Genomic DNA, 22,833 nt, shown 5'->3' on the forward strand with positions numbered 1-22,833 from the left:
CCTCTGGAATCCTAAACCCAAACAAGCTTTCTCTGCTGTGAGCTGCCTTGGTCATCGTGTTTTGTCACAGCAACAGGAAAGTAACAGATAGGAAGAATATTAATAAGATAAAGACAGAGTAGATTGGGATTTTGGGTATTTAAATTTTCCTTCTTTTTATTACTTTTTAATTTTCTCACAATGAGTATATATTACTTTTATGATTATTAAATACTAATTTAATAATTTAAATTATTTTCCAATGCTAACATTTCAAAAATAAAAATAAGTTGCAACTTAAAAAAATCATAATGTGGAAATAAATAATGCAAATTTATTTTCCCTTATTCTGATGCTAGAAATAGCAAGTGCAGGCTGCGAGGTTTTCAAACAGCCCTTGGTGAGAATGGAGAAGCATCTCTTCAGACCACCGCAGTCTAAGCAGCAAGCCTCTTTAACCACTGAGCCATCTCACTGCCGCTACTTGCCTTTCTTTCTTTTTTTTATTGAGACAGAGCCTTGAAGTTACTTTGCAGGCAGCAGTAACCTTGAATTTTTCTTTCTTTCTTTCTTTCTTTCTTTCTTTCTTTCTTTCTTTCTTTCTTTCTTTCTTTCTTTCTTTCTTTCTTTCTTTTTAGAGATTTATTTATTTTATTTCTATGAGAACACTGTAGCTATCTTCAGAGGGCATCAGATCCCATTACAGATGGTTGTGAGCCACCATGTGGTTGCTGGGAATTGAACTCAGGACCTCTGGAAGAGCAGACAGTGCTCTTAAACATTGAGCCATCTCTCCAGCTCAACCTTGAATTTCTGATGTCCTGCCTTAGCCCTCTAAATCCTTGGATTACAGTCATGTGTTACCATGCCTGGTCTATAATGATGTCATATTTAATTAATTAAAGGATAGGATTTATAAAGATTTGGAAATGTAACATCTTTTTCATTGCATTAAATACTGGCAGTCTTCCCACTGAGTGAAACAATGTTATCTATGTTTAAAACAGAGCTACCAAAGGAAATGGGCAAAATACACCAGCTGCCACCTCTCAGGTAATGAGATCTAGCCATTTCCTTTTGATCTTCTTTAACACTCCAGTCTGTAAGCAAGTAGTGGTTTCTATTCAGCTCTTCTGCAGAAGGGTGCCTGGTAAGTGTGCTATCGTATACAAAGGGGCCACATGTCCTTTTCTTTCACTTATCTTAGCATCTTAGTCCTTGTAAGTGTGTGTGCATGTCAGATGTAGAAGCCAGGTGTCTTCCCCAGTTATTCTCTAACTTAGTGTTTATTACATTTCGTTCACACGTGTGGTGTGTGTGTGTGTGTGTGTGTGTGTGTGTGTGTGTGTGTGTGTGTGTGTGTATGCTGTATCCACATGTTTCTTTTATCAGGAGGAAGGGACACAAAGTGAAAGGAGTTGGGTAAAATGTTAAAGAACTAGGCAGGCTGTTCCTTGGAAAGACTAGCAATGTTCTTTTACTTAACAAAGTCTGTTGAAGACCATTTCCTGGCAGGCAGGCATCACTGAAGGAATTGGTAGTTCACCCTTAAACAGATCTAAGTTCCCTATCTGTCACAGAGTGTACCTTCCTTTAAGAAATGTTTACATCTTTGAGTTAACCCTAAGAACAAAGAAGGCTTTAAACACAGAGGCACATGGTCTCACTTCTGCTTGTGAAGGATTACTTTGTCTGAGTTATTAAAAAAAATAGATAAACTATAAGTCTTTTGTGTGTCTCTGTATGTGGGTATGGCATGCACATGTCTGTGCACATGTGTGACTTGGTCTACAGGCATGTGTATGTGCAGGCCAGAAGTTGACACCAGGTGACGTTTTCAGTCACTCTCCACCGCGTGTTTTGAGGCAGTCTCTTGCCTGATGTCACTGATGCAGCTGGTCTGCTAGGCAGCCTGTCTGTGGATTGCCTGTCTGTCCCCCATGTGTAGCCTGCTATGTCTACTTGACATTTATGTGGTCGCCGAGGATTGAACACCAGTCCTCACACTTGAGCAGCAAGCACTCTACCACTGATCTGTCTCCCCAGGACTCTGCAGCACAGGCTGGCCTCTAACTTACAGCCATCCTCCTGCCTCAGCCTCCTGAGTGCTGAGGTTCTGTGTGTACACCACCACACCTGACTAGAAATCTTTTTTCATTCACAGCCACATAACTCCTCACAGAGTCTTGACAGTAGCTGTAGCCTTTTGCAGTGATGAAAGTATTTCTGGTGCCCCGAGGACTAAGTCTTCTTTTTCTTAAGACTCATCTATATGGAAGGATATGAGAAGATAACCACATGATTATAAACAGGATTGTGATGACACGTCAAGTTCACTTTGGGGAAATAGCTCATTAGATTGCTTGAGTAGCAGTTTTGTTTTTTGTTGTTTTGTTTTTTGTTTTTTGTTTTTTTTCGAGACAGGGTTTCTCTGTGTAGCCTTGGCTGTCCTGGAACTTACTTTGTAGACCAGGCTGGCCTTGAACTCAGAAATCCTCCTGCCTCTGCCTCCCAAGTGCTGGGATTAAAGGCATGCACCACGCCAGGCAGAGTAGTAGTTTTGAGACACAGATCTTGTCACAAAAAGCTTATTAATGTTACAGACCATATCTATTGGAAAAATTTCAACTGTTTGAGAGATTCCACAGCCTCTAAAGCCCATGTCTGCCCCGGGGTTAGCATAGTCTCTACCTGGGTCATACAGATGTGACTTCAGGAGGCACAGGATTGCTTTACAGAAGCCAGAAGTGGACAAATAATTCATTTTCAAGCAAAATTTCTTTCACACATAGTTTATTTATTTGTTCTCCTTCTTAGGTAAAATTGAGAAAGTTATAGCAATAGAGAGAGGCAAGACCTGAGAAATCAGTGTCATTCATTTCATCTAACATCTCATACCAGCACAGACAGACATCTGACTGAAGAGGGGAAGCTCAGCAAAGCCAGGCTCTGCTCGTAAACTCACCTGAGCTGGGAAGGCAGGCGGCTCGGGCTGCTGCTGACATCAGGGCCCGAGTTTAATCCTCAGAACCCTCATGGTAGAAGAAGAAAGCTAACTCCTGTGGGGTGTCCTTTGGCCTCTACATGTGAACTGTGGCATATGTGCATATGTTGCCCTCCAAATAAATAAATAAGTAAATAAATAAATAAATGCAAAAAATTAAAGCTGACCTAAGTTATTAGATTCTCAGTGTTTTACTTCATATATTTACGTGAAAGTTTTCTCTTTTGCTGGGTGGTGGTAGTAGCACATGACATTTTTTTTAAAGATTTATTTATTTATTTTATGTATGTGAGTACACTATTGCTGTACAGATGGTTATAAGCCTTCATGTGGTTGTTGGGATTGAAGTTTTAGGACCTCTGCTCATTCCAGTCAACCCTGCTCACTCTAATCGGCCCTGCTCACTCAGTCCGTGCTTGCTCCAACCCAAGGTTTATTTATTATTATACTTAAATACACTGTAGTTGATTTCAGATGCACCAGAAAAGGGCATCAGATCTCATTATAGGTGGTCTTGAGCCACCATGTGGTTGCTGAGATTTGAACTCATGACCTTCAGAAGAAGCAGTCAGTGCTCTTACCTGCTGAGCCATCTCACCAGCCCATAGCACATAACTTTAATCCCAGCATTTAGGAGATAGGGGCAAGTGGATCTCTATGAGTTCGAGGACAGCCAGGTCTACAGAGTGAGTTCCAGGACAGCCAAGGCCACATAGAGAAACCCTGTCATGAAGAGAAAGAAAGAAAGAGAGAGAGAGAGAGAGAGAGAGAGAGAGAGAGAGAGAGAGAGAGGGGGGGGGAGGGAAGGAAGGAAGGGAAGGAAAGAGAAACAAAGGGAAAGGAAAGAAAAGACTTGTTCTACATGCAAAGGCTACATTTTCCCCCAAAAAACACTGCTTATTTTAATCCATATAAAGCCGCTCATGTCAAATGATATACCAGTTCCTCAAAAACTTAAACTTGGAATTGCAGTAGAACCCAATAGTCCTGCTCCTGTATGTCCCTAAAAGTGAGACCATTGCAGCATTTCTCACAGTAACAGAAGCAGGAAGAAACACATGACCCAACCAAACTGTGGTCTGTTCATGCAATCAAATAGTATTTGGTCTTAGAAACGACAGTTCTGATGTGGGCTCCAAAGTAAGACCCAAGGCAGCCTATGAAGTAAGCCAGTCACAAAAGAGCAAATACCCTAAGAGTCCACTTTATGCCATGACTAAAGTCACACTCACAGAATGGAGAATAGGATGGTTTGTCAGGGGTGCAGAGAGGGAGAAATGGAGAGTTGGTATTTAGTAGGGAGGCCCAGCTTGGGCAGATGAAAACTGTGGAGCTGGGTGGTCGATGACAGGCAACACCATGCCACTGAGCAAATGGAGTTGGCGACACTGGGCTGTATACTTGGAAATGTTAAGAGATAAGGTGTTGTGTATTGTAACACAGTAAAAAAGGTTCATGAGTATTGACTTTTTATAGAAAACATTTATTTGATTTATTAAATATACATCATAACCCAATCTTCAAAAATGTGGACTCATATTCTGTCTTTTATTTCTTACTTTTATTTCTTTTACTTTTTGGAGGTGGGGCAGAGTCTCAGTATATAGACTGAGACTGACTTACTATATAGATTAGGCCAGCTTCTAATATATAGAGCTTTACCTGCCTCTGCCTCACAAGTACTAGATAAAGGCATGTGCTAACACATCCTGCATTTTCTCAGTTTTTAAATTTCTTTTGTTAGTTGTTAATAGAATGAGTGTGTATGATGTATGTATGTATGTAGGACATAGTGTGCGTGTGGAGGCCAGGGGACAATGTTGTAGGGTTATTTCTTGCCTTCCACTCTTATGTGGGTTCCGGGGATTAAACCTGAGTTGTCAATCTTGCATTATTAGGAGGCAAGGCCTTTACCTGCATGGCCATCTTGCCAGTGCCTCAATCTTCAAAATAATCCAAATAAAATATTCTGTTATGGTAACCACATTTGTTGCCAATTATAAACTCATTTTTATCTCCTTTTTATATGGATAGGAAAATCAAGAGGACCTGGGCCTGTGGGAAGAAAAATTTGGAAAATTTGTGGATGTCAAAGCTAATGGTAAATTGACAAAATTAAGATATAATATTAAAATAGATCATTCCAAAACAGCTAAACATGTATGTCTAAGGATCATTTGAGGCCTAGGGATATAGATCTGTAATGGAGTGCTTGGCTAATGTGGGGGTACCCTGAGTTCAATCCCCAGTAGCATAGATAGATAGATAGATAGATAGATAGATAGATAGATAGATAGATAGATAGATAGATAGATAGATTCCTTGAGCTTTGGCACCTAAAACAAGTAACTTTCATAAGGTGAACAGAAATTCCTAGTTGGGTTCCCTATACTTCAGTAATGCACTATAACAGAAAAGTAATTATATATACCTTATGGAGGAATGAAAGAGATACATGGGCCATGTGCAGCTTATGAACTTAGGACAGGACTTGCGCCAGCACACTGCTTGGTGTTTTGAGTCAATCAGACAACTATAATTTCACACTCTGTTTTCATGAGACCCACGTCATGCAGCTCATCCACTCTAACATTTTTAGGTCTCCTTATCATTGTCACCAGCGCTGCATGCCCACCTATGATGTTTCTCACAGGCTTAGCAGTATGTGAGGGGAAGGGCTTACACATTACATATCACAACCATGGGAAGTCATACAAAAAGGATGTAAGGTTGTAAGGCCTTCACACTGCTCTCAACATGGTGGCTCTTGTAGAAAGCCACAGGCAAGGAAAGTTACCAAGCAGAAGATAAACATGAACTCATTCAGCCAAGATAAAAGTGCTCAGTATCAAGGGCAAAGGGAGCTTCAGCACACAGCCCAGGCAGCATAACAAGTGACGGTGTACTTTTACATACACATACATGTATGTTCACCAGTCCCCAAACATCACAGTGCCTTACTATCAAAATCAGTTATAGCTTTGTTTGGTTGAGGCAAGTTCAGATCTCTCTATTCCCAGCTAGTCGTTTTGTTAGTTAAATGAACTGAATCTTTTAGATTGATCTATTAGAAGCAAAACTTAGCTATGGTTCTGGTCTTGGCAGGCCCTTCCTCTGTTGGTTTGGATTTCTCTCTTCATGGATTTGAACATCTCTATGGTATTCCTCAACATGCAGAGTCACATCAACTTAAAAATACCAGGTAAGTGACAGTAAGAATTCTTGTCATGGTTTGGTTTTTATTGCTGTGAAGAGACACCATGACCAAGGTAATTCCTATAAAGGACAACAATTAATTGGAGCTGGCTTATAGTTTTAGAGGTTCAGTCCATTATCACCATGGTGAGAAGCATGGCATCATACAGGCAGATTTGGTGCTGGAGAAGCTAAGACTTCTACATCTTGATCTGAAGGCAGCCAGGAGGAGACCCCCTTCCACACTGGGCGGAGCTTGAGCACTAGAAGCCCTCAAAGCCCACCTACACAATGACATACTTCCTCCAACAGGGCCACACCGCATAATAGTGCTGCTTCCCATGGACCAAGCATATTCAAGCCGCCACAATTATTAACTAGTCTGTGGCTTAATATTACTTACAGAGTTTGAGAAACCTTCCTAGTATTCTTGAGTCCTGAACAGTATAAAAGAACCGAAAGCTTAGTAAGAGCAAGCAAGGTTCTGTAGATTTATTCTGTCTCTGCTCTTGACTGAGTGTCTGCAATAGTGGACTGTACCCTGTAAGGACAAATCAGTCCTTGCCCCTAGGTTGCTTTTGTGAGTATCTGTCACAGCAACGGAAATGAAACTAGGACAGGACATAAAGGTGGGAAGAAAGAACCAGCTCCACAGAGCTGTCTCTGACTTTCACAGGCATGCACACATATTCACATTAATTAAAAAGCTGTAATATTAAACCCCCAAAATACAGGAATAAAAGTAAGGGATAATTGGAATTAAAGTGGAGGTTTGCTTTTACTATGTAGAATAGTGGAGGGGAACCCTGGGAGAATTATATATATATATATACATATATACTTATATATAGTGTATATATATATATATACACTATATATGTATTATTCAATCAATACACACACACACACACACACACACACACACACACATATATATATATTGATCTAGAAAAAGACTTTCACTCTAAAGAGGAGAATGAGCCAGAGAATGTGGCATCTTCAATTACCTATGATTCCCTTGGAGAGACATATGAGACTGACACTACTGACAAATGGATCCCAGAGGCATCTACCAAAGAGGAGCCAAAACCAAAGAGAAGCAGAGACTGATAAAGCTGTCGGGTTTGGAGACTGTTTATTTCATAGTTAGGCAGAGTGACTCGTCTCACTGCCCCAGCCTGTCCTGTCCCAGATCTTTCCCAGCTCAGCTCTCTGGAGGCATGTTAGGATGCACTTCTTTTGCCTTAGTTTCAGAGAAGTCTTTACACAGTGCATCAGTGGAGGAGGCTTAGTGTGTCTGCTATTCACAGTGAACATTTAGAAAATGTAGACCAGGATCTAAGCCTAAGATATCCAGGAAACCAGCAGAGACAAAGGAGGAGGATCACATGCAGCAGGTTGAGCCAGGAAGCCTCCAGGCAAGTGGTAAGAGATGAATCTTTGTAGGGGAGTGGTTTTACGTGGGATTGTGTTACATGCCCAGGCTGGCCTAGAACTTGCTGTAGCCTAGGCTAGCCTCTAACTCACAGTTCTCCTATCTCTACCTTCCAAGTTCGAGGATTGTAAGTATGTGACTTTAGGCATGGCAGGAGGTAAAAGGTTGTAAACAGAGAGGATGAAGCTGTTCTATTATTCATTAACGGTGCTAAGCCTTTGTGTTTCAGAGATGGAGATGCATACCGTCTTTATAATCTGGACGTCTATGGATACCAAGTGCATGACAAAATGGGCATATATGGTTCAGTGCCTTATCTCCTGGCCCACAAACAGGGCAGGACTGTAGGCATTTTCTGGCTGAATGCTTCAGAAACACTCGTGGAGATCAACACAGAGCCAGCAGTTGAGGTGAGCTTCGGAATGTGGCGGCATGCAGGACTTTCCACACTGTAGTCTAAGCCCTTTCCTTTGCAGCAGCATTTTCCTGTACCAAGAGCTTTGCAATGTAAGCAACAAATGTCAGTAGGAGCTACTAAACGTAGACCGAATCACTTAAAACTGGGTGCTATGGGTTGCAGTGATATTTCTCAGATTTTCATTACACTCTCTCCAGTACACACTGACCCAGATGGGCCCAGCAGCTGCCAAACAAAAGGTCAGGTGCCGAACTGATGTGCACTGGATGTCAGAGAGTGGGATCATTGACGTTTTTCTGCTGACAGGACCTACACCTGCTGACGTCTTCAAACAGTACTCATATATCACAGGTACAAGCAGTCTTCATTCTGTTAGCTGTCCTATGTATCGTCACTGAAATTAATATCTGTTTTACATTATGTAGAAATCATAAACAATGTCTCTAAGCATTTTAAGTTGCAACCATTTTTTTTCCATCCTCATTACATCCAGACAAGGTAAATAGGGCTCTAGAGGAGTTCTCAACCTGTGGGTCTCAACCCCTTGGAGGGAGGTCACATGTCAGATATCCTGCATATCAAATATTTACATTAAAATTTATAACAGCAGCAAAATTACAGTTATGAGATAGCAACAAAATAATTTTATGATTGAGAGTCACCACATCATGAGAACTTATTAAAGTGTCGTAGCGTGAGGATGGTTGAGAACTACTGCACTAGACTGTCCCTTCTCTAATCCCTAGGCCTTGTCATATGCTTGTTTGAAGCTTTAGTCTCTGATAATAATTCCCTGTAGCTAAGGAGTATTCTGTCCTGAACTTTTGAATGGTTCTTCTCTGTTAAAATATACTACTGGCTCTAACAATAAAATACTTGTTCTTTAAGAGTCCAAAGGCCAGTAAAATGGCTCAGTGGGTAAAGACACTTGCCACCAAGCCTGAAGTCCTGAGTTTGATCACAGGAACCCACATGGTAGAAATAGAGAACTAACTCCTACCAGTTGTTTCCATATGTGCATCTATACACACGCATACACACATGCATACACACACACGTACACACACACATACATACACACATGCACAGGCTAAATAAATGCAAATGCATATGCTTTACTCCTTGTAGAGATAAGCCATCTTTCTCCTACCTTCACCCATAGGCTTCACCAATGTAATTGGGTCAGCTAAATTTCCTCAGAATTCAAAGGCATTTCTCTGCTGTCCTCTGTCTTCTTGCTCTAAAACCAAGGAACCACTTGTGTTCCTTTGCACACGATTTCTCTTTTCCCAGTGAACTATTCTCCTTATCACTAATATTCTGAAATTTTAGAACAAGTTCACTTGATGGATTCCTGTCCTGAGGGTCGACACTTTCAATCTGAGTGTCCGTCAGTCTGGCAGTCTCTACTGTAACTTCCGTAATTTCCCATCTTTATTTTTCTTCCCTTTTTCTTTTTGACTTGTGTCTGAGAAATTTTCTTCCTCTTATCTCCCAGGCCGTCCATTATTGACATGTTGCTAATGTTGCGAATGTTCCTATCTCTGACTTTCCCTGTGCTCTTTGTTCTTTGAAGTCCTAGTCTAGTTTTATGTTGTCCTGTTCTACTGTGTGATTCTTTTAGCTTTTTGTACTTCTAGAGATACTGATGATAATGTTTATTTTTATTCTAAAATTATGTATATATGTATGAGATAAATGAGATGCCAGCAGGGTCCAGAAGAAGGTGTCTGAGTCCCTGAAGCTAGAGTTACAAGTTGTTATAAGTCACTCGACGTGTGGCTTTTCATGGAAGCCCTTTGCTCCTGGATGAGAATGGTATCCTAGCAGGTGAAGAGCATGTGCCTGTCTTCGAGGTTTCTAAAGCAGTGACATGCTCCTCTCCTGTGTACCATCCTCTGGCACTCTTTGTGGGTCAGCAGACACTACCCCTCCCTTATGTCTCGCCCTCTAGATCTTTGTTGAACCTGCTTCCCTTTGGTTTGCTCTTTTGTTTTGAAGCTGCTTCGATGTAGTAATTTTCATGCGATAGTTCTCTCCTTCCACCAGGTGGGACCCAGGAACTGAACTCAGGTCCTCAGGCTTGGTGGCAAAGGCCTTTACCCACTGAGCCATCTCACTGGTCTCATCTTTTTAAAAAACAAGCTCTCGTATATCTCAGGCTGGTCTTGAACTTTCCATGTAGACAAGGGTGGCTTTGAACTTCTGATTCCTCTACCTCTACCTCTCCCAAGTGCTGGGATTACAGGCATGCCTCACTTCCAGTTTTATAGGGTGCTGTGGATTTTGAACCCAGAGTTTTGTGCATACTAGGCAAGTGCTCTACCACCTGAGCTGCATCCACAGCCTGATCTGCCATTTGATGTTTTCTTGAATAAAATACATCTTCTGTATTTGATGTTTTCTTGCATAAAAAATATGGGAAGAATTCTGAGCTTGACGTATAGGGCTCTTTATAAACTGAGCCATTCCAGTTTCAGCTTCTCTTGGCCTCTCACACTGTCATGTCTACACTATTTATTTTCTCTAAGACTACATGTACTTCTTTGCCTATCTTACCTTGTTTCCCTGCCTGGCATCCTCCTACTTATTATTCAAGGTCTCTACTCTTCTCACCTGCCCTGGGAAATGTCTAAAGATGTAACATTACTCTGGAAGCACTAGACTGATACCTTTATCATAACAGATAGATATAGATATATAGATATATATCTCAGGTCGGAATTTATTTATATACCTGCCCTGTCACCCTAATTACCACATTCTTCTATTAATATTCTATATGGTAGTGTCAAGTTCAGTGCCTATAGCCTGCAGAGATTGGGGAGGTGGCCACTGATTGAGTAACATTAGTGGTCTCCATTGTCATCTCTTTTAGGCACACAAGCCATGCCCCCTCTTTTTTCCTTGGGGTACCACCAGTGTCGCTGGAACTATGAAGATGAACAGGATGTGAAGGCAGTAGATGCAGGGTTTGATGAGCATGACATTCCATATGATGTCATGTGGCTGGACATAGAGCACACGGAGGACAAGAAGTACTTCACCTGGGACAAAAAGAGATTTGCAAACCCCAAAAGGATGCAAGAGCTGCTCAGGAGCAAAAAACGCAAGGTGACGTCACCCTGATGTCTAGAGCTTTTTAATCCCAAAATTTAAAGAAGGGAAAAAGATATCTGATCCCTTGGGACTGGAGCTACAGATTGTTATGAGCCGCCCTGTGGGTGCTAAGGATTGAACCCAGGTTTCTTTAAGAGCAGCCAGTGATCTTAACAGCAAAGCTGTTCTCCATCCCCCATTTCCTGAGACCTTTCCATGTTCAAGATGCTGTGCTAGTGTTGAAGAGGTCTTTGAGTGGTGGGAAAAGGCAAGCATATGCAACTGTAATGCAAGACAGAGACATAAACAGAAGTGTATGACAGAATATTAACAAGCTCTGTAACTCAGCAACTACAAAACTTCCAACACTTAAAGAACTAACACAGGATTTGAACAGATAAATAGTCCACCAAGGAAGATATTCAAGTAAAGATAGCCAAGAAGCACATGAAAAGATGCTCTTTCTACCTAGTGGAACTTGGATTCCAGGGATCAAACTCAGATCTTCTTGGTTGGCAGTAATCACCTTTAGCTCCTGAACCATCCATCAGCCTTGTTTAGATGGTGTTATTGTTTTGATGTTTTGGCTTGGTTCTGCCATGTCATTTCCTTGGTTTCTGTAGTTTGGAAGGAGTTGAGGTGGGGGATGGGTACACACATATGCCTATAGAAGCCAGAGGACAGCCTTGTGTCATTTCCTAGATGCTACCTACTTTTCCTTTTTCTTTCTTGTGAGACATGGTCTCTCACTGACATAAAGGCCATAGAACCCCAAAGACCATATACCTGCCTCCATCTTCCCAGTGCTGGGATTACAAACACATGCCACCAAGCCTGGCTTCTTTACATGGGTTCTGGGCTCAAACTTGGGTCCTCATGTTTGTAAGGACCTGACTTGACTAAGTTACCTCCCTGACCTCTTCGTGACTTCTTTTCATCAGTGTCCTCTTTGCCCTGAATACTTAGGGAGTTAGGACCTTGCCCAGTTAATCCTTTCCTATGGCACCTGGCACCACAGATAGATGAAAGCTTAGCAAATATCATCTTAAAGACATGCATGGCTGCTGAAAAGGCTCAGTGGGTAAAGGCACTTTGCCACCAAGTCTGAGGACCTGAGGTCAAGCCCCAGAACATACCCGATGGCAGGAGAGAACCAGACATATCCACACACACACACACACAATTAATAAATTAATTAATGTAAAATAATAAAAAATGATAAATTATGATAGTTATAACAGGATTCACCAGATTTAATAACAGTTTTCCGAATGAAATGTTACAAGGATTTACAAATGTCCAAAATTTTCAATGAGTGGTAGTTTCTGAGTAAAATTCAACCTTCCCAAACTATGGATAAAACACCTAAATGAACATAAGTCTCATAAAACTGACATGCTCTTAAAATGTGTCCTGACAGCTTGTGGTTATCAGTGACCCCCACATCAAGGTGGATCCTGACTACACAGTCTATGCTCAAGCCAAAGAACAGGGCTTCTTTGTGAAGAATCCAGAGGGTGGCGACTTCGAAGGAGTATGTTGGCCTGGTATGGTATCATTTATTTCCACTTCTTCAGTCTCAACTAATGAAACATTTATGGCTGACATTTTCATTCTTAATGGGCATCTCTTTCTCTTCCAGCCACATCTGTAGCACCTTTAAGGGAGTCACTATTGCCTTCTTTGATATCTTTCCTAACACTTCATGCAGTGAGCTCTGAGTGTACTTATCAGTCAGTGATCAGATAGATGAGAGAATGAAAAATAAGCAAACAAGCTCATGCCCACGTGTAGTGTGATTTATTTTATGTGTCTGACACTTTAAAGGATCCCAGATGCTAGTGATGGAGTGAATGTTTATAGCCATATTTAGCTAAGGTTTGTTGTCTATACTGCTCTGTTTTTTAATCTTCTAATCAATGATGCTCAGAGGGAAGACCCTATAAAGGTCACCCACTTTAATAGAACTATTGACCCTATGACTTTCATTGTCAGTTGCCTCTTGGATTTCTTGGAACGGGAGAGGATATAAAAAGCCAACAGAGGCTGAGAGAAAGAGTAGGGTCAGTGGCAGAATGGTAGAGTCAGAGAGTAGAGTTAGAGAAGACGGTTGGTGCAGGAAGGGAGAAGATTGGGTAGGCTAGAGAAGACAGTTGGTGCAGAAAAGAGATTAAACAGAGTGAAAATAGGAGGCCATTGAGCCAGGAAAAGCTGAGCTAAGCCAGAGAAGATATTGTTGAAAGTGAATTGGGCTAGCAGAGAAGAGAAGAGAAGAGAAGAGAAGAGAAGAGAAGAGAAGAGAAGAGAAGAGAAGAGAAGAGAAGAGAAGAGAAGAGAAGAGAGAGTTGAGCCAGGAGAAGCCAGGCTGAGCAGATAGGCTAGAACAGTTGGGAGAAATGTTTGAAGGGGCTGGGAGGAATGGCTGGGAGAAACCTTTGAAAGGGCCTGGGTTGGAAACTGGGAGGAGGGCTGACTGGGAGTTAAGAGAACTGGTTACTGCTTGTAAGAAAAGGAAACATTAAAGAAACATTAAAAAAAATCAAAATAAAAACAACACACATATTTTACACCCTGAGCCTCTGTGTTAAAAGTTTTAAATTTTGTCACTTTAAAGATTATCTTCACTCCCTTGTAGACCATGCCTCTCTCAGTTGTCCTTTGTATTTGACATAAGGTGTCCATTGATGACCTGACTCTCACATTGTAGATCTTCCTTATCATACATCTTACTGTAAACACCACTGTTCTTGACAGACCTCCCACTGTTGTGCCTCTGCAGGTCTCTCGTCTTACCTGGATTTCACCAACCCCAAGGTCAGAGAGTGGTATTCCAGCCTTTTTGCTTTTCCTGTTTATCAGGTTGGTTTTTATTCTTTTACTGTTTCCTAGTTAACCTGTGTCTTAGTCAGGGTTTCTATTCCCACACAAACATTATGACCAAGAAGCAAGTTGGAGAGGAAAGGGTTTATTCAGCTTACCTTTCCACATTGATGTTCATCACCAAAGGAAGTCAGGACTGGAACTCAAGCAGGTCAGGAAGCAGGAGCTGATGCAGAGGCTATGGAGAGATATTACTTACTGGCCTGCTTCCCCTGGCTTGCTCAGCCTGCTCTTATAGAACCCAGGACTACCAGCCCAGGGTAGGCACCACCCACAATGGGCACCCGCTCCTTGATCACTAGTTGAGAAAATGCCTTACAGCTGGATTACATGGAGGCATTTCCTCAAGGGAGGCTCCTATCTCTGTGATAACTCCATCTTGTATCAAGTTGGCACACAAAACCAGCCAGTACAACCTGAAATAATGAAAGGAAAAGGTAGTTGCTTAGTTGGTTATTACGTAGTTTTTATATATATTGACACAGCAATTAAGTGGATATTACCAGTTGTTCTCAACCTATGGGTGATGACCCCTTTGGGGTTGTTGAACAACCCTTTCACAGGGTTTACATACCAGATATCCTGCATATCAGATATTTACATTACAATTCATAATAATAGCAAAATTGCAGTTAAAACCTAGCAACAAGAAATAATTTTATGTTTGAGGGTCCCTACAACATGAGGAACTTTACTAAAAGGTCACAGCATTAGGAATGTTGAAAAGAACTGTTATAAGCCATAATGTATTGTTCAAGCAAAATATAATAATTAAAATCTTAAAACCACAAAAGAACTGGAGAAGTCACATTAGAGACTCGTGTTCCACCATTATGGTGATGACGGCAGTCATGGTAATGCCTAACCCCAGACCAACTGCTGGTTTAAGCATTTGTTGTGCATTTCCCCATTTCCTCTTTATAAAACACTCTGAATTAAATCTTAACCTCATACATAATAAAATTGAGGTGTGAAGAGTTTTAAAAACCCATAAAGTCACCCACTTACTAAGGGATGAGCCCAAGGTTTGCTTCAAGTCTATTTGTCTCCCAAGCTCAGCTCTTAAGCACAAGACATTTGCTTTTGTGCATCATTGATTAGGAGATTAGAAAACAGAGCAGTATAAACAACAGTCCTTAGCTAAATATGCCTATAGTCATTCACTTCATTGTATGTGGCTACTTTCACAATACTGTGCCAGAGTAGAGTATTAATGAGGTTTTATAATACACAAAGATAGACATGTACATTATCTAGATCTTTACATGAAGAAGAAAAGGGGGGAGGAGGAGAGGAGAGGAGGAGGAGGACAAGAAGAAGAGGAAGAAGAACAACAACAAGAAAAAGAAAAATGAGAAAGACAACGAGAAGGAGAAGAAGAGAGCTTGCTGATATTTGCCTTAGAAGAACTAAAGAAGACTGCAGGCAAATGTTGGAAAACTAGATCGCTTTACTCTTAGAAGTGCATTTACTTAGAAGCTAAGCATGGTGGTGGACATCTTTAATCCTAGAACTCGGGAGGCAGAGGTAGATGGATCTCTGTAAATTCAAGGCCAGCCTGGTATTCATAGTGAGTTCCAGGACAGCCAGAACTACATAATAGAGAGACTCTACATTCTCTCTCCTCTCCTCCCTCTCCCTCTCCCTCTCCCTCTCCCTCTCCCTCTCCCTCTCCCTCTCCCTCTCCCTCTCCCTCTCCCTCTCCCTCTCCCTCTCCCTCTCCCTCTCCCTCTCCCTCTCCCTCTCCCTCTCCCTCTCCCTCTCCCTCTCCCTCTCCCTCTCCCTCTCCCTCTCCCTCTCTTACACACACACACACACACACACACACACACACACAGTGCATATGCTTAGAAATAGTTGAAGGTAAAGAATCATAAAGAAATACATAGGTCACTCCCAAGCATTGGAAGGATCATCTACCATGTGGGTAAGGTCTCTGTGGTGTCCTGGAAGGAAGCTGGGACTTAGTAGGTCACGGTGTGAAAGACAGGGCATTAACGAAACAATGCGATGAGCTGCCTGATGTTCCCTGTAATGGAAGGCAAATGCTGAGACCGGGAATTTTATAAAAAGAATTTCAGTACCATGTTCACTAGAACACAAATTATGTAAGATGTTAACAAACAGATAACTCAGAGTATTAGAGGAAAAAAAAAACAATCCATGTATAGTAATAATTGCTTTCAGTTAAGAATTGTAGCAGAGATTTCTTCTCAGTTCTTTGGATAAGATCAAGTGAAGATTTATAGTAGATAGTGGACGATGTAGAGCCTAATGGTGAATGTGCACACTTTTTCTGGCATGTATTCTCTAAAGATGTCTTGGAGAGAACTTGCAGGGCAGTGTGTATTTTGTAGACAATAAAGTGCAACATTCTATCAACAAATATTTATTGGTAGCTTTCTTTGGGTTAGATACTGTTCTCGGTTCATGGGATTTTTATTGAACAAAACAGACAAAATTCACAGCCTAATCAGCATAAAAAATAAATAAGGAAGAAAGGAAAGATGATCAGGGATACTATCCTATTAACGTCATCCTGGGGGAGGATTCTCATGACCCCGATTCACTTCCTAGGGATCTACGGACATCCTTTTCCTATGGAATGACATGAATGAGCCCTCAGTCTTCAGAGGGCCTGAGCTAACCATGCACAAGAGTGCTGTTCATTATGGCGACTGGGAACACAGAGAACTTCACAACATCTACGGATTTTATCAGGTAAGACGTCTAAATAGAAGTCAAATAGATTCATGTGGCCTGCTTTTAAACAGGGAGTCAGTTGTATAATTGAGTGTGCTATGCATGTTGTTGTTGTAAACTGCAGAGAATCTTAGATTACAGCCAATTTATTTTTCCTCCCTGTGATTCCTTTTCCTTCCACAATAAACCTGATAAAATTTTAAATATTGTGAACTACTAAAGGATGTTTATTGACACAGGCAATCTACAAATGTGTTAATGAATGTAATTAAAGCAAGGTTTTAAAATTTCATAAGTATCCATCTGTTGCTAGCTCAGCTGAGTTTGGTGGCATACATGTGCAATCCTAGTATCTACCTATAGGACGAAGGGACTGTGAATTCAAGGCCTACCTGGCCTACATAATGAGTTCCAGGCCTGCCTAGACCATACAACAAGACTCTGTCACAAAAGTAAAAGGCAGACAGTGGCTAGAGTGATGGTTAAGATCAGTGCTTAGGAGGGCTTCCTGCTCTTCCAGCGAGCCTGAGTTTGTTCCCAGCACCTAAGTCAGGCAGCTCATAAAGCCTGTGACCCCAGCTCCAGGGCATCTAACACTTTCCTCAGAAGCACCCACACAGGGAGTATATACTCACTTATACATACATTTTAAAATATTCTTTAAAGGGCTAGAGAAATGGTTCAGTGGTTCAGTTCCCAGTACCTATTTGGTGGCTAACAACCGTCTGTAATTCCAGTTCCAGGGGATCCAAAACCTTCTTCTAGTATCCATGGGCAGGGCATGTACATAATGCACAGATATACATGCAAGCAAAACACTCACACATAAAAGGAAAAAAAAATCTTCTAAAAAAGTGAACAAATGTGTGCTTGTTTGTGAGTATTTTAATAAATATATAGCTTAGGTTCTATTACAGTGAAAAGACACCATGGCCAAGGTAACTTGTTTGTTTGTTTGTTTGTTTGTTTGTTTGTTTGTTTGTTTCAAGACAGGGCTTTTCTTTGTAGCCCTAGCTCTCCTGGAACTCACTTTGTAGACAAGGCTCCAAAAGAACTTATAAAATAAAGCATTTAATTTACATTGTGTGTTCACAAGATTAGAGACCATGATGGCACAGTTAAGGAACAGTGAAAGTTCATATCCTGATCTACAGCCATAGACTTTAAGAGAGAAGCACATTGGGAATGGCATAAATCTTTTGAAACCTCAACACACCACCTCTAACAAGGTCACACTTCTAATCCTTACCAAACAGTTCCACCAACTGAGGGTCGAGTATTTAAATATACGAGCCTATGAGGGCTGGTCTCATTCAGACCATCACTCTGTACTTTTTAAATGTGTAAGCTCTCCTGGATTGCTCAGCCTTCTCAGAAAAGATGGTATAATTGTTGTCTATTTGTTAATCATATCCAAAGAGTGAGAATCACTTACTCTAATTTATACCTATGAGTCTTTGTTATTTTTGGAATGTGGTTGCATGGCTATAGGTCTCCCACAGTCACTATTTTCTAATGGGAGCTACTTGCTGGATATAACCTTTTTCAGATACTATATGCTTTTCTAAAAGCTTTTTGCTTTAATTGTCAGTTACTTGAGGAATTTCTTAGGTAGGCTAAAGTAGACACTTAACATCTCTGAATTTATTTTTTACCAATGAAAACTATCTAACTCACAGATTATTGTACAGATCATATGGGAATATATTATAAAATGCCTACCAATTGTACCACTAAATAAATGGTAGGTTGGGGCTTTGTTTTGTTGTGTGATGTTTATTTACTTTCTGCCATGCTGAGCCTCAGGCATGCTGGGTAGCCACTCTTCTCATCTGCATCCCTGTTTCTGTTTACTTTTACTTCATTGATATTCTGAATCTAATAAATGTTTCCATCTTCACCAGGTAAATTAATGTCATTCATTGTATCATCAAAAAGACTTGATGGGTTTATTATTTCCCATTTCATAGTCCCTCCCACTGTTTACCTTGCTCGCGTCAGTAGTCTATTGAGCATGTTGGCATGATACCCTCATCCTGTCTCCTCTTTCCATTCTTTCTCTATTGACTGACTTACAGCAAATGGCTACTGCAGAAGGATTGATACAACGATCTAAGGGGAAGGAGAGGCCCTTTGTTCTTTCACGTTCCTTCTTTGCCGGATCACAAAAGTATGGTAAGAAATGGCTCACATTATAAAATACAATGTAGCTACCCACCCTTTTCCTTTGTATACCATTTATAATACATGCTGACACTATGTTCCTCTTCAATAGTCCTATAACTTACAGTATAGTAAATGATGTGTTCTGACATGTATATTTTAACTATGAATAAAAAGACTTAGAATTGATAAAAAGGCTACCTAGTAGGCAAGAGGCCCTGGGTTTAAGGCTCAGCATCATATAAACCCAGTCAAGGTGGTGCATGTTTGTAATCCTAGCACTCCAGAGATGGAGGCAGGAAAAACAGAAGTTCATGGTCATACTCCAAGGCTATCTTGGGTTTCATGAGACCCTGTCTCCCTCCCACATCCCAAAAACAGTAAAAAAAAAAATCATCAATGTCTTAGTTAGGATTTCTATTGCTGTAAAGAGACACAATGACCACAGCAATGCTTATAAAGAAAAAATTTAATTGGGGCTGGCATACAGTTTCAGAAGTTTAGTCCACTATCATCATGGTGAGAAATACAATGGCATGAAGGCAGATGTGGTGCTAGAGGAGGGGCTGAGTGTCACACTACACCTGGCTTGAATGTCTGAGACCTCAAAGCCCATCCCTAGTGACACAACAAAGCCACACCTCCTAATAGTCCAATCTCCTATAACAAAGCCACACCTACTCCAACAAGGCCACACCTCCTCAGTGTCTCTCTCTCTCCCTGTGGGTCTATGGGGTCATTTTATTCAAATTACCACAATCAAGTTTAGTTCTTTTTTTCATACTAAAGAAATGGTCCTTACTTGTTGGAAAAGTGACTTGAGAGCATTCATTTTGCTGGCATGGTCATCTCTAATCCTATCTCTGACTTGTAAAAACCAGGGAAATATACCTTTAACTGCTTTACCCACCTGTTCTACTTAGCAGTATGGCTTAAAATAGGTTTGGCTGTTGTTTGTTGCCAGGGTCATTTGTGACTGGATCTGGTTTACAGATCTGGTTCAGTTTAACCACTCTGTAGCAGGAAGGCTATTTTAAGGCCCTGCGTCTTAAAATCAAAGCTATTTTAAGAGCTTAGGTGCTGATGTAAAGAATTAGTTTTGCTGTGTGTTAGACATTTTCAGGTCTCACACTCAACCTCCCTAAACCAGCCCATGTTTTTCAGCCAAAGGATAGAATAGTTTCAATGGAGGTGTTCATCATAGCATTATACCTTGAGGCTAAAAGGAAAGGCTACACGTATAACAGTAAAAGAAGGGTTACAAAAATGTGGGGTGGTTATCCATGAGACAAATTGTGATGAGGCAGTTTAATATTGTAGTCTAAATGTTTTTTTTTTCATTTATTTTAGGAAGGTGTAACACATGCCACATGTAGAGGTTAGAGGACAACCTGTGGTAGTTAGTTCACTCCTTCCTTAAAGTGCTAGTTTTAATGCATGAGAATATGTTTGTAACAATGTATATAAGTTAAAAAAAGAAAGTATGCCTAAGTGATATTCATTATCCCAATTGTTAAAAATGTGGATGTAGTCATTTAAATCAATAAGTAGATTTCAGTAAAGTACAGGAAGACTTCAACCTCTCTGTAGCCCTGGCTGTCTGGAACTCACTCTGTGGACCAGGCTGGCCTCAAACTCAGAAATCCACCTTACTGTCTCTTTAATGATATAGAAACTACCATCATAAGCTCTTACCAACTATAATGTGAACTGGAACTTTGGCTTTAACAGTGTGACTTCTAGACTCAAATCTATTCAGGAACTCTATAACCAGGGAAGGTTGTGGATCCATTGTCTACCACAGTTCCCTGGTCCATAGAGCTAATAATAGTGTTGTTATGATGACCAAGTGGGACAAGAAACCCATGATTTGGATGTGCTTGGCCTATAGGGAGTGGTATTGTTAGGAGGTGTGGCCTTGCTGGAGGAAGTGTGTTATTGTGGGGGTGGGCTTTGAAGCTCTATCCAGTGCAGGAGAGTCAGCTTTCCCCTGCTACAGTCAGATGAAGATGCAGAACTCTCAGCTCCTCTTGCACCACGCCTGCTTGGATGCTGCTGTGCTTCTGCCTTCGTGATAATGAACTGAACCTCTGAACCTGTAAGCCAGATCCAATTAAATGTTGTTCCTTATAGGAGTTACCTTGCTCATGGTGTCTCTTCACAGCAGAGGAAACCCTAAGATAGTTTTGGGGTTTGGGGATTTTTTATTTGTTTTTGTGTTGAGACAGGGTTTCTCTCTATAGCCTTGGCTGTCCTGGATATTGCTCTGTAGACCAGGCTGGCATCAAAATCACAGAGATCTGCCTGCCTCTACTCCCTGAGTGCTGTGATTAAAGGCATGCGCCACCACTACCCAGTGTTTTATGGATCTTAATATCTTTTTCACATTAGAAAATTGATACCTTTTGCAGAAATGTCAGAATTTGTTTAAGGCGAGAAATCTGTCTCCCCTTTTGTTATTTTTGTATTTTACAAATATGGAGTCTAGATGAAATAGAATGCACTGGAAGACTTGTATGTATTTAAATGCCTCATTATGGGTGATCTAGGTGCAGTGTGGACAGGAGACAACAAAGCGGAATGGAGCTATCTGAAAATCTCCATCCCGATGTTACTCACTCTCAGTGTCTCGGGAATCTCCTTCTGTGGAGGTAAGCTGGCTGCTGTCCTGAGGCGCCGAGCAGGAGGGAGTGAGAGGTGGGGGTCCTCAATGCTCACTAGCCTGTTGGGGCAAGGATGAATGCAGGGAAGAAAATGGGAGGAGAGCAGAAGTGCCATTTTAAAACCTACTGCACAGTCTGGTGTGGTGGTGCACACCTTTAATCCAGCCTTCTAAAGGCAGAGATAAGAGCATCTCTACAAATTTGGGGCCATCCTGGTCTACATAGCAAGCTGCAGGACAGCTGGGTCTACATAGCAAGATTCTGTTTGCTTGGGTTGTTTGTTTGTTTGTTTGTTTGTTTGTTTGTTTGTTTAAATCTTACACATATCTTGTCTGAGCTGAGGGCATAAAGTCAGGTGGAGGATGTTTCGTCCCCTCAGCACTGCCTCCAGAGACACAGTAACTGAGTGTTCCAGAAACATGAGAGCACTGCAGCCAACTTGGCAAACCAAAGCCAACCTAGCTCAGTAGAGTGCTAGCCTAGCATGCTCAAGGCCTGGGGTGTGACAGGCAGCAGGGTAGCCAAGGGAATAAGAGAATCAGCCTTACAGATATTTTGTGCTCAGTAGATGTAAGATTCTGTAGCATGATTTAACTTTTTCTTCTTTAAGATGTGCTCAGATGGCCTAGTCAGCCATCACTGGGAAGAGAGGCCCCTTGGTATTGCAAACTTTATATGTCCCAATACAGGGGAATGCCAGGGCCAAGAAGCGGGAGTGGGTGGGTAGGGGAGCAGGGTGGAGGGAGGGTATAGGGAACTTTCGGGATAGCATTTGAAATGATTATAAAGAAAAGATCTAATTTAAAAAAAAAAAAAGATGTGCTCAGTTGCTCCAAGGCTTACCTAGCTCACAAGAAGCCCTCAGTTTGATCCCCAGCCCCACATAAAAACATGCATGATTGCACATACCTATGATCCAGACCGGGATGTGGAAATAGAAAGATCAAAGGTTTCAAGGTTTTCTTGAGCTACTAGATCCTCTGAGGTCTGGCTAGACTCTGTCTAAACCAGACAGACTATGGAGATGGCTCAGTCAGTAAAGTGCTTGCTACACAAACATGAGGACCTCAGTTCTGAACCCCAGCACTCCTGTAAAAGAGCCAGATGCAATGGCACATGCCTGTGATCCCAGAGCTGGGGAGGCCAAGACAGGAGGATTCCTGTTGCTTGCTAACAAGCCAGTCTAGACAATCAATACACTTCAGGTTCAATGAGACAACTTGTCTCAAAAGATAATAAAAGAGTGACTGAGGAAGACACTGAAGTCAGGTTGTGGCCTCCATGTGCCTCCTCA

General features: G+C 41.3%; 1 protein-coding gene across 1 annotated transcript in view; it reads left to right on the forward strand.

Annotated features, from left to right (window-relative positions):
• Ganc (glucosidase, alpha; neutral C) overlaps nt 1–22,833 on the forward strand; it is a 56,971-nt gene that overhangs the window by 18,817 nt on the left and 15,321 nt on the right. Inside the window, exons 6-16 of the mRNA NM_172672.2 lie at nt 987–1,032; nt 5,018–5,084; nt 6,089–6,185; nt 7,843–8,023; nt 8,229–8,382; nt 10,910–11,145; nt 12,551–12,677; nt 13,910–13,989; nt 16,588–16,731; nt 18,792–18,888; nt 21,426–21,527. Of these exons, the coding sequence (NP_766260.2) occupies nt 987–1,032; nt 5,018–5,084; nt 6,089–6,185; nt 7,843–8,023; nt 8,229–8,382; nt 10,910–11,145; nt 12,551–12,677; nt 13,910–13,989; nt 16,588–16,731; nt 18,792–18,888; nt 21,426–21,527 (1,331 nt within the window). The remainder of the gene's footprint in view (nt 1–986; nt 1,033–5,017; nt 5,085–6,088; nt 6,186–7,842; nt 8,024–8,228; nt 8,383–10,909; nt 11,146–12,550; nt 12,678–13,909; nt 13,990–16,587; nt 16,732–18,791; nt 18,889–21,425; nt 21,528–22,833) is intronic.

The sequence above is a fragment of the Mus musculus genome, chromosome 2, assembly GCF_000001635.26.
Source record: "Mus musculus strain C57BL/6J chromosome 2, GRCm38.p6 C57BL/6J".
Lineage (NCBI taxonomy): Eukaryota > Metazoa > Chordata > Mammalia > Rodentia > Muridae > Mus > Mus musculus.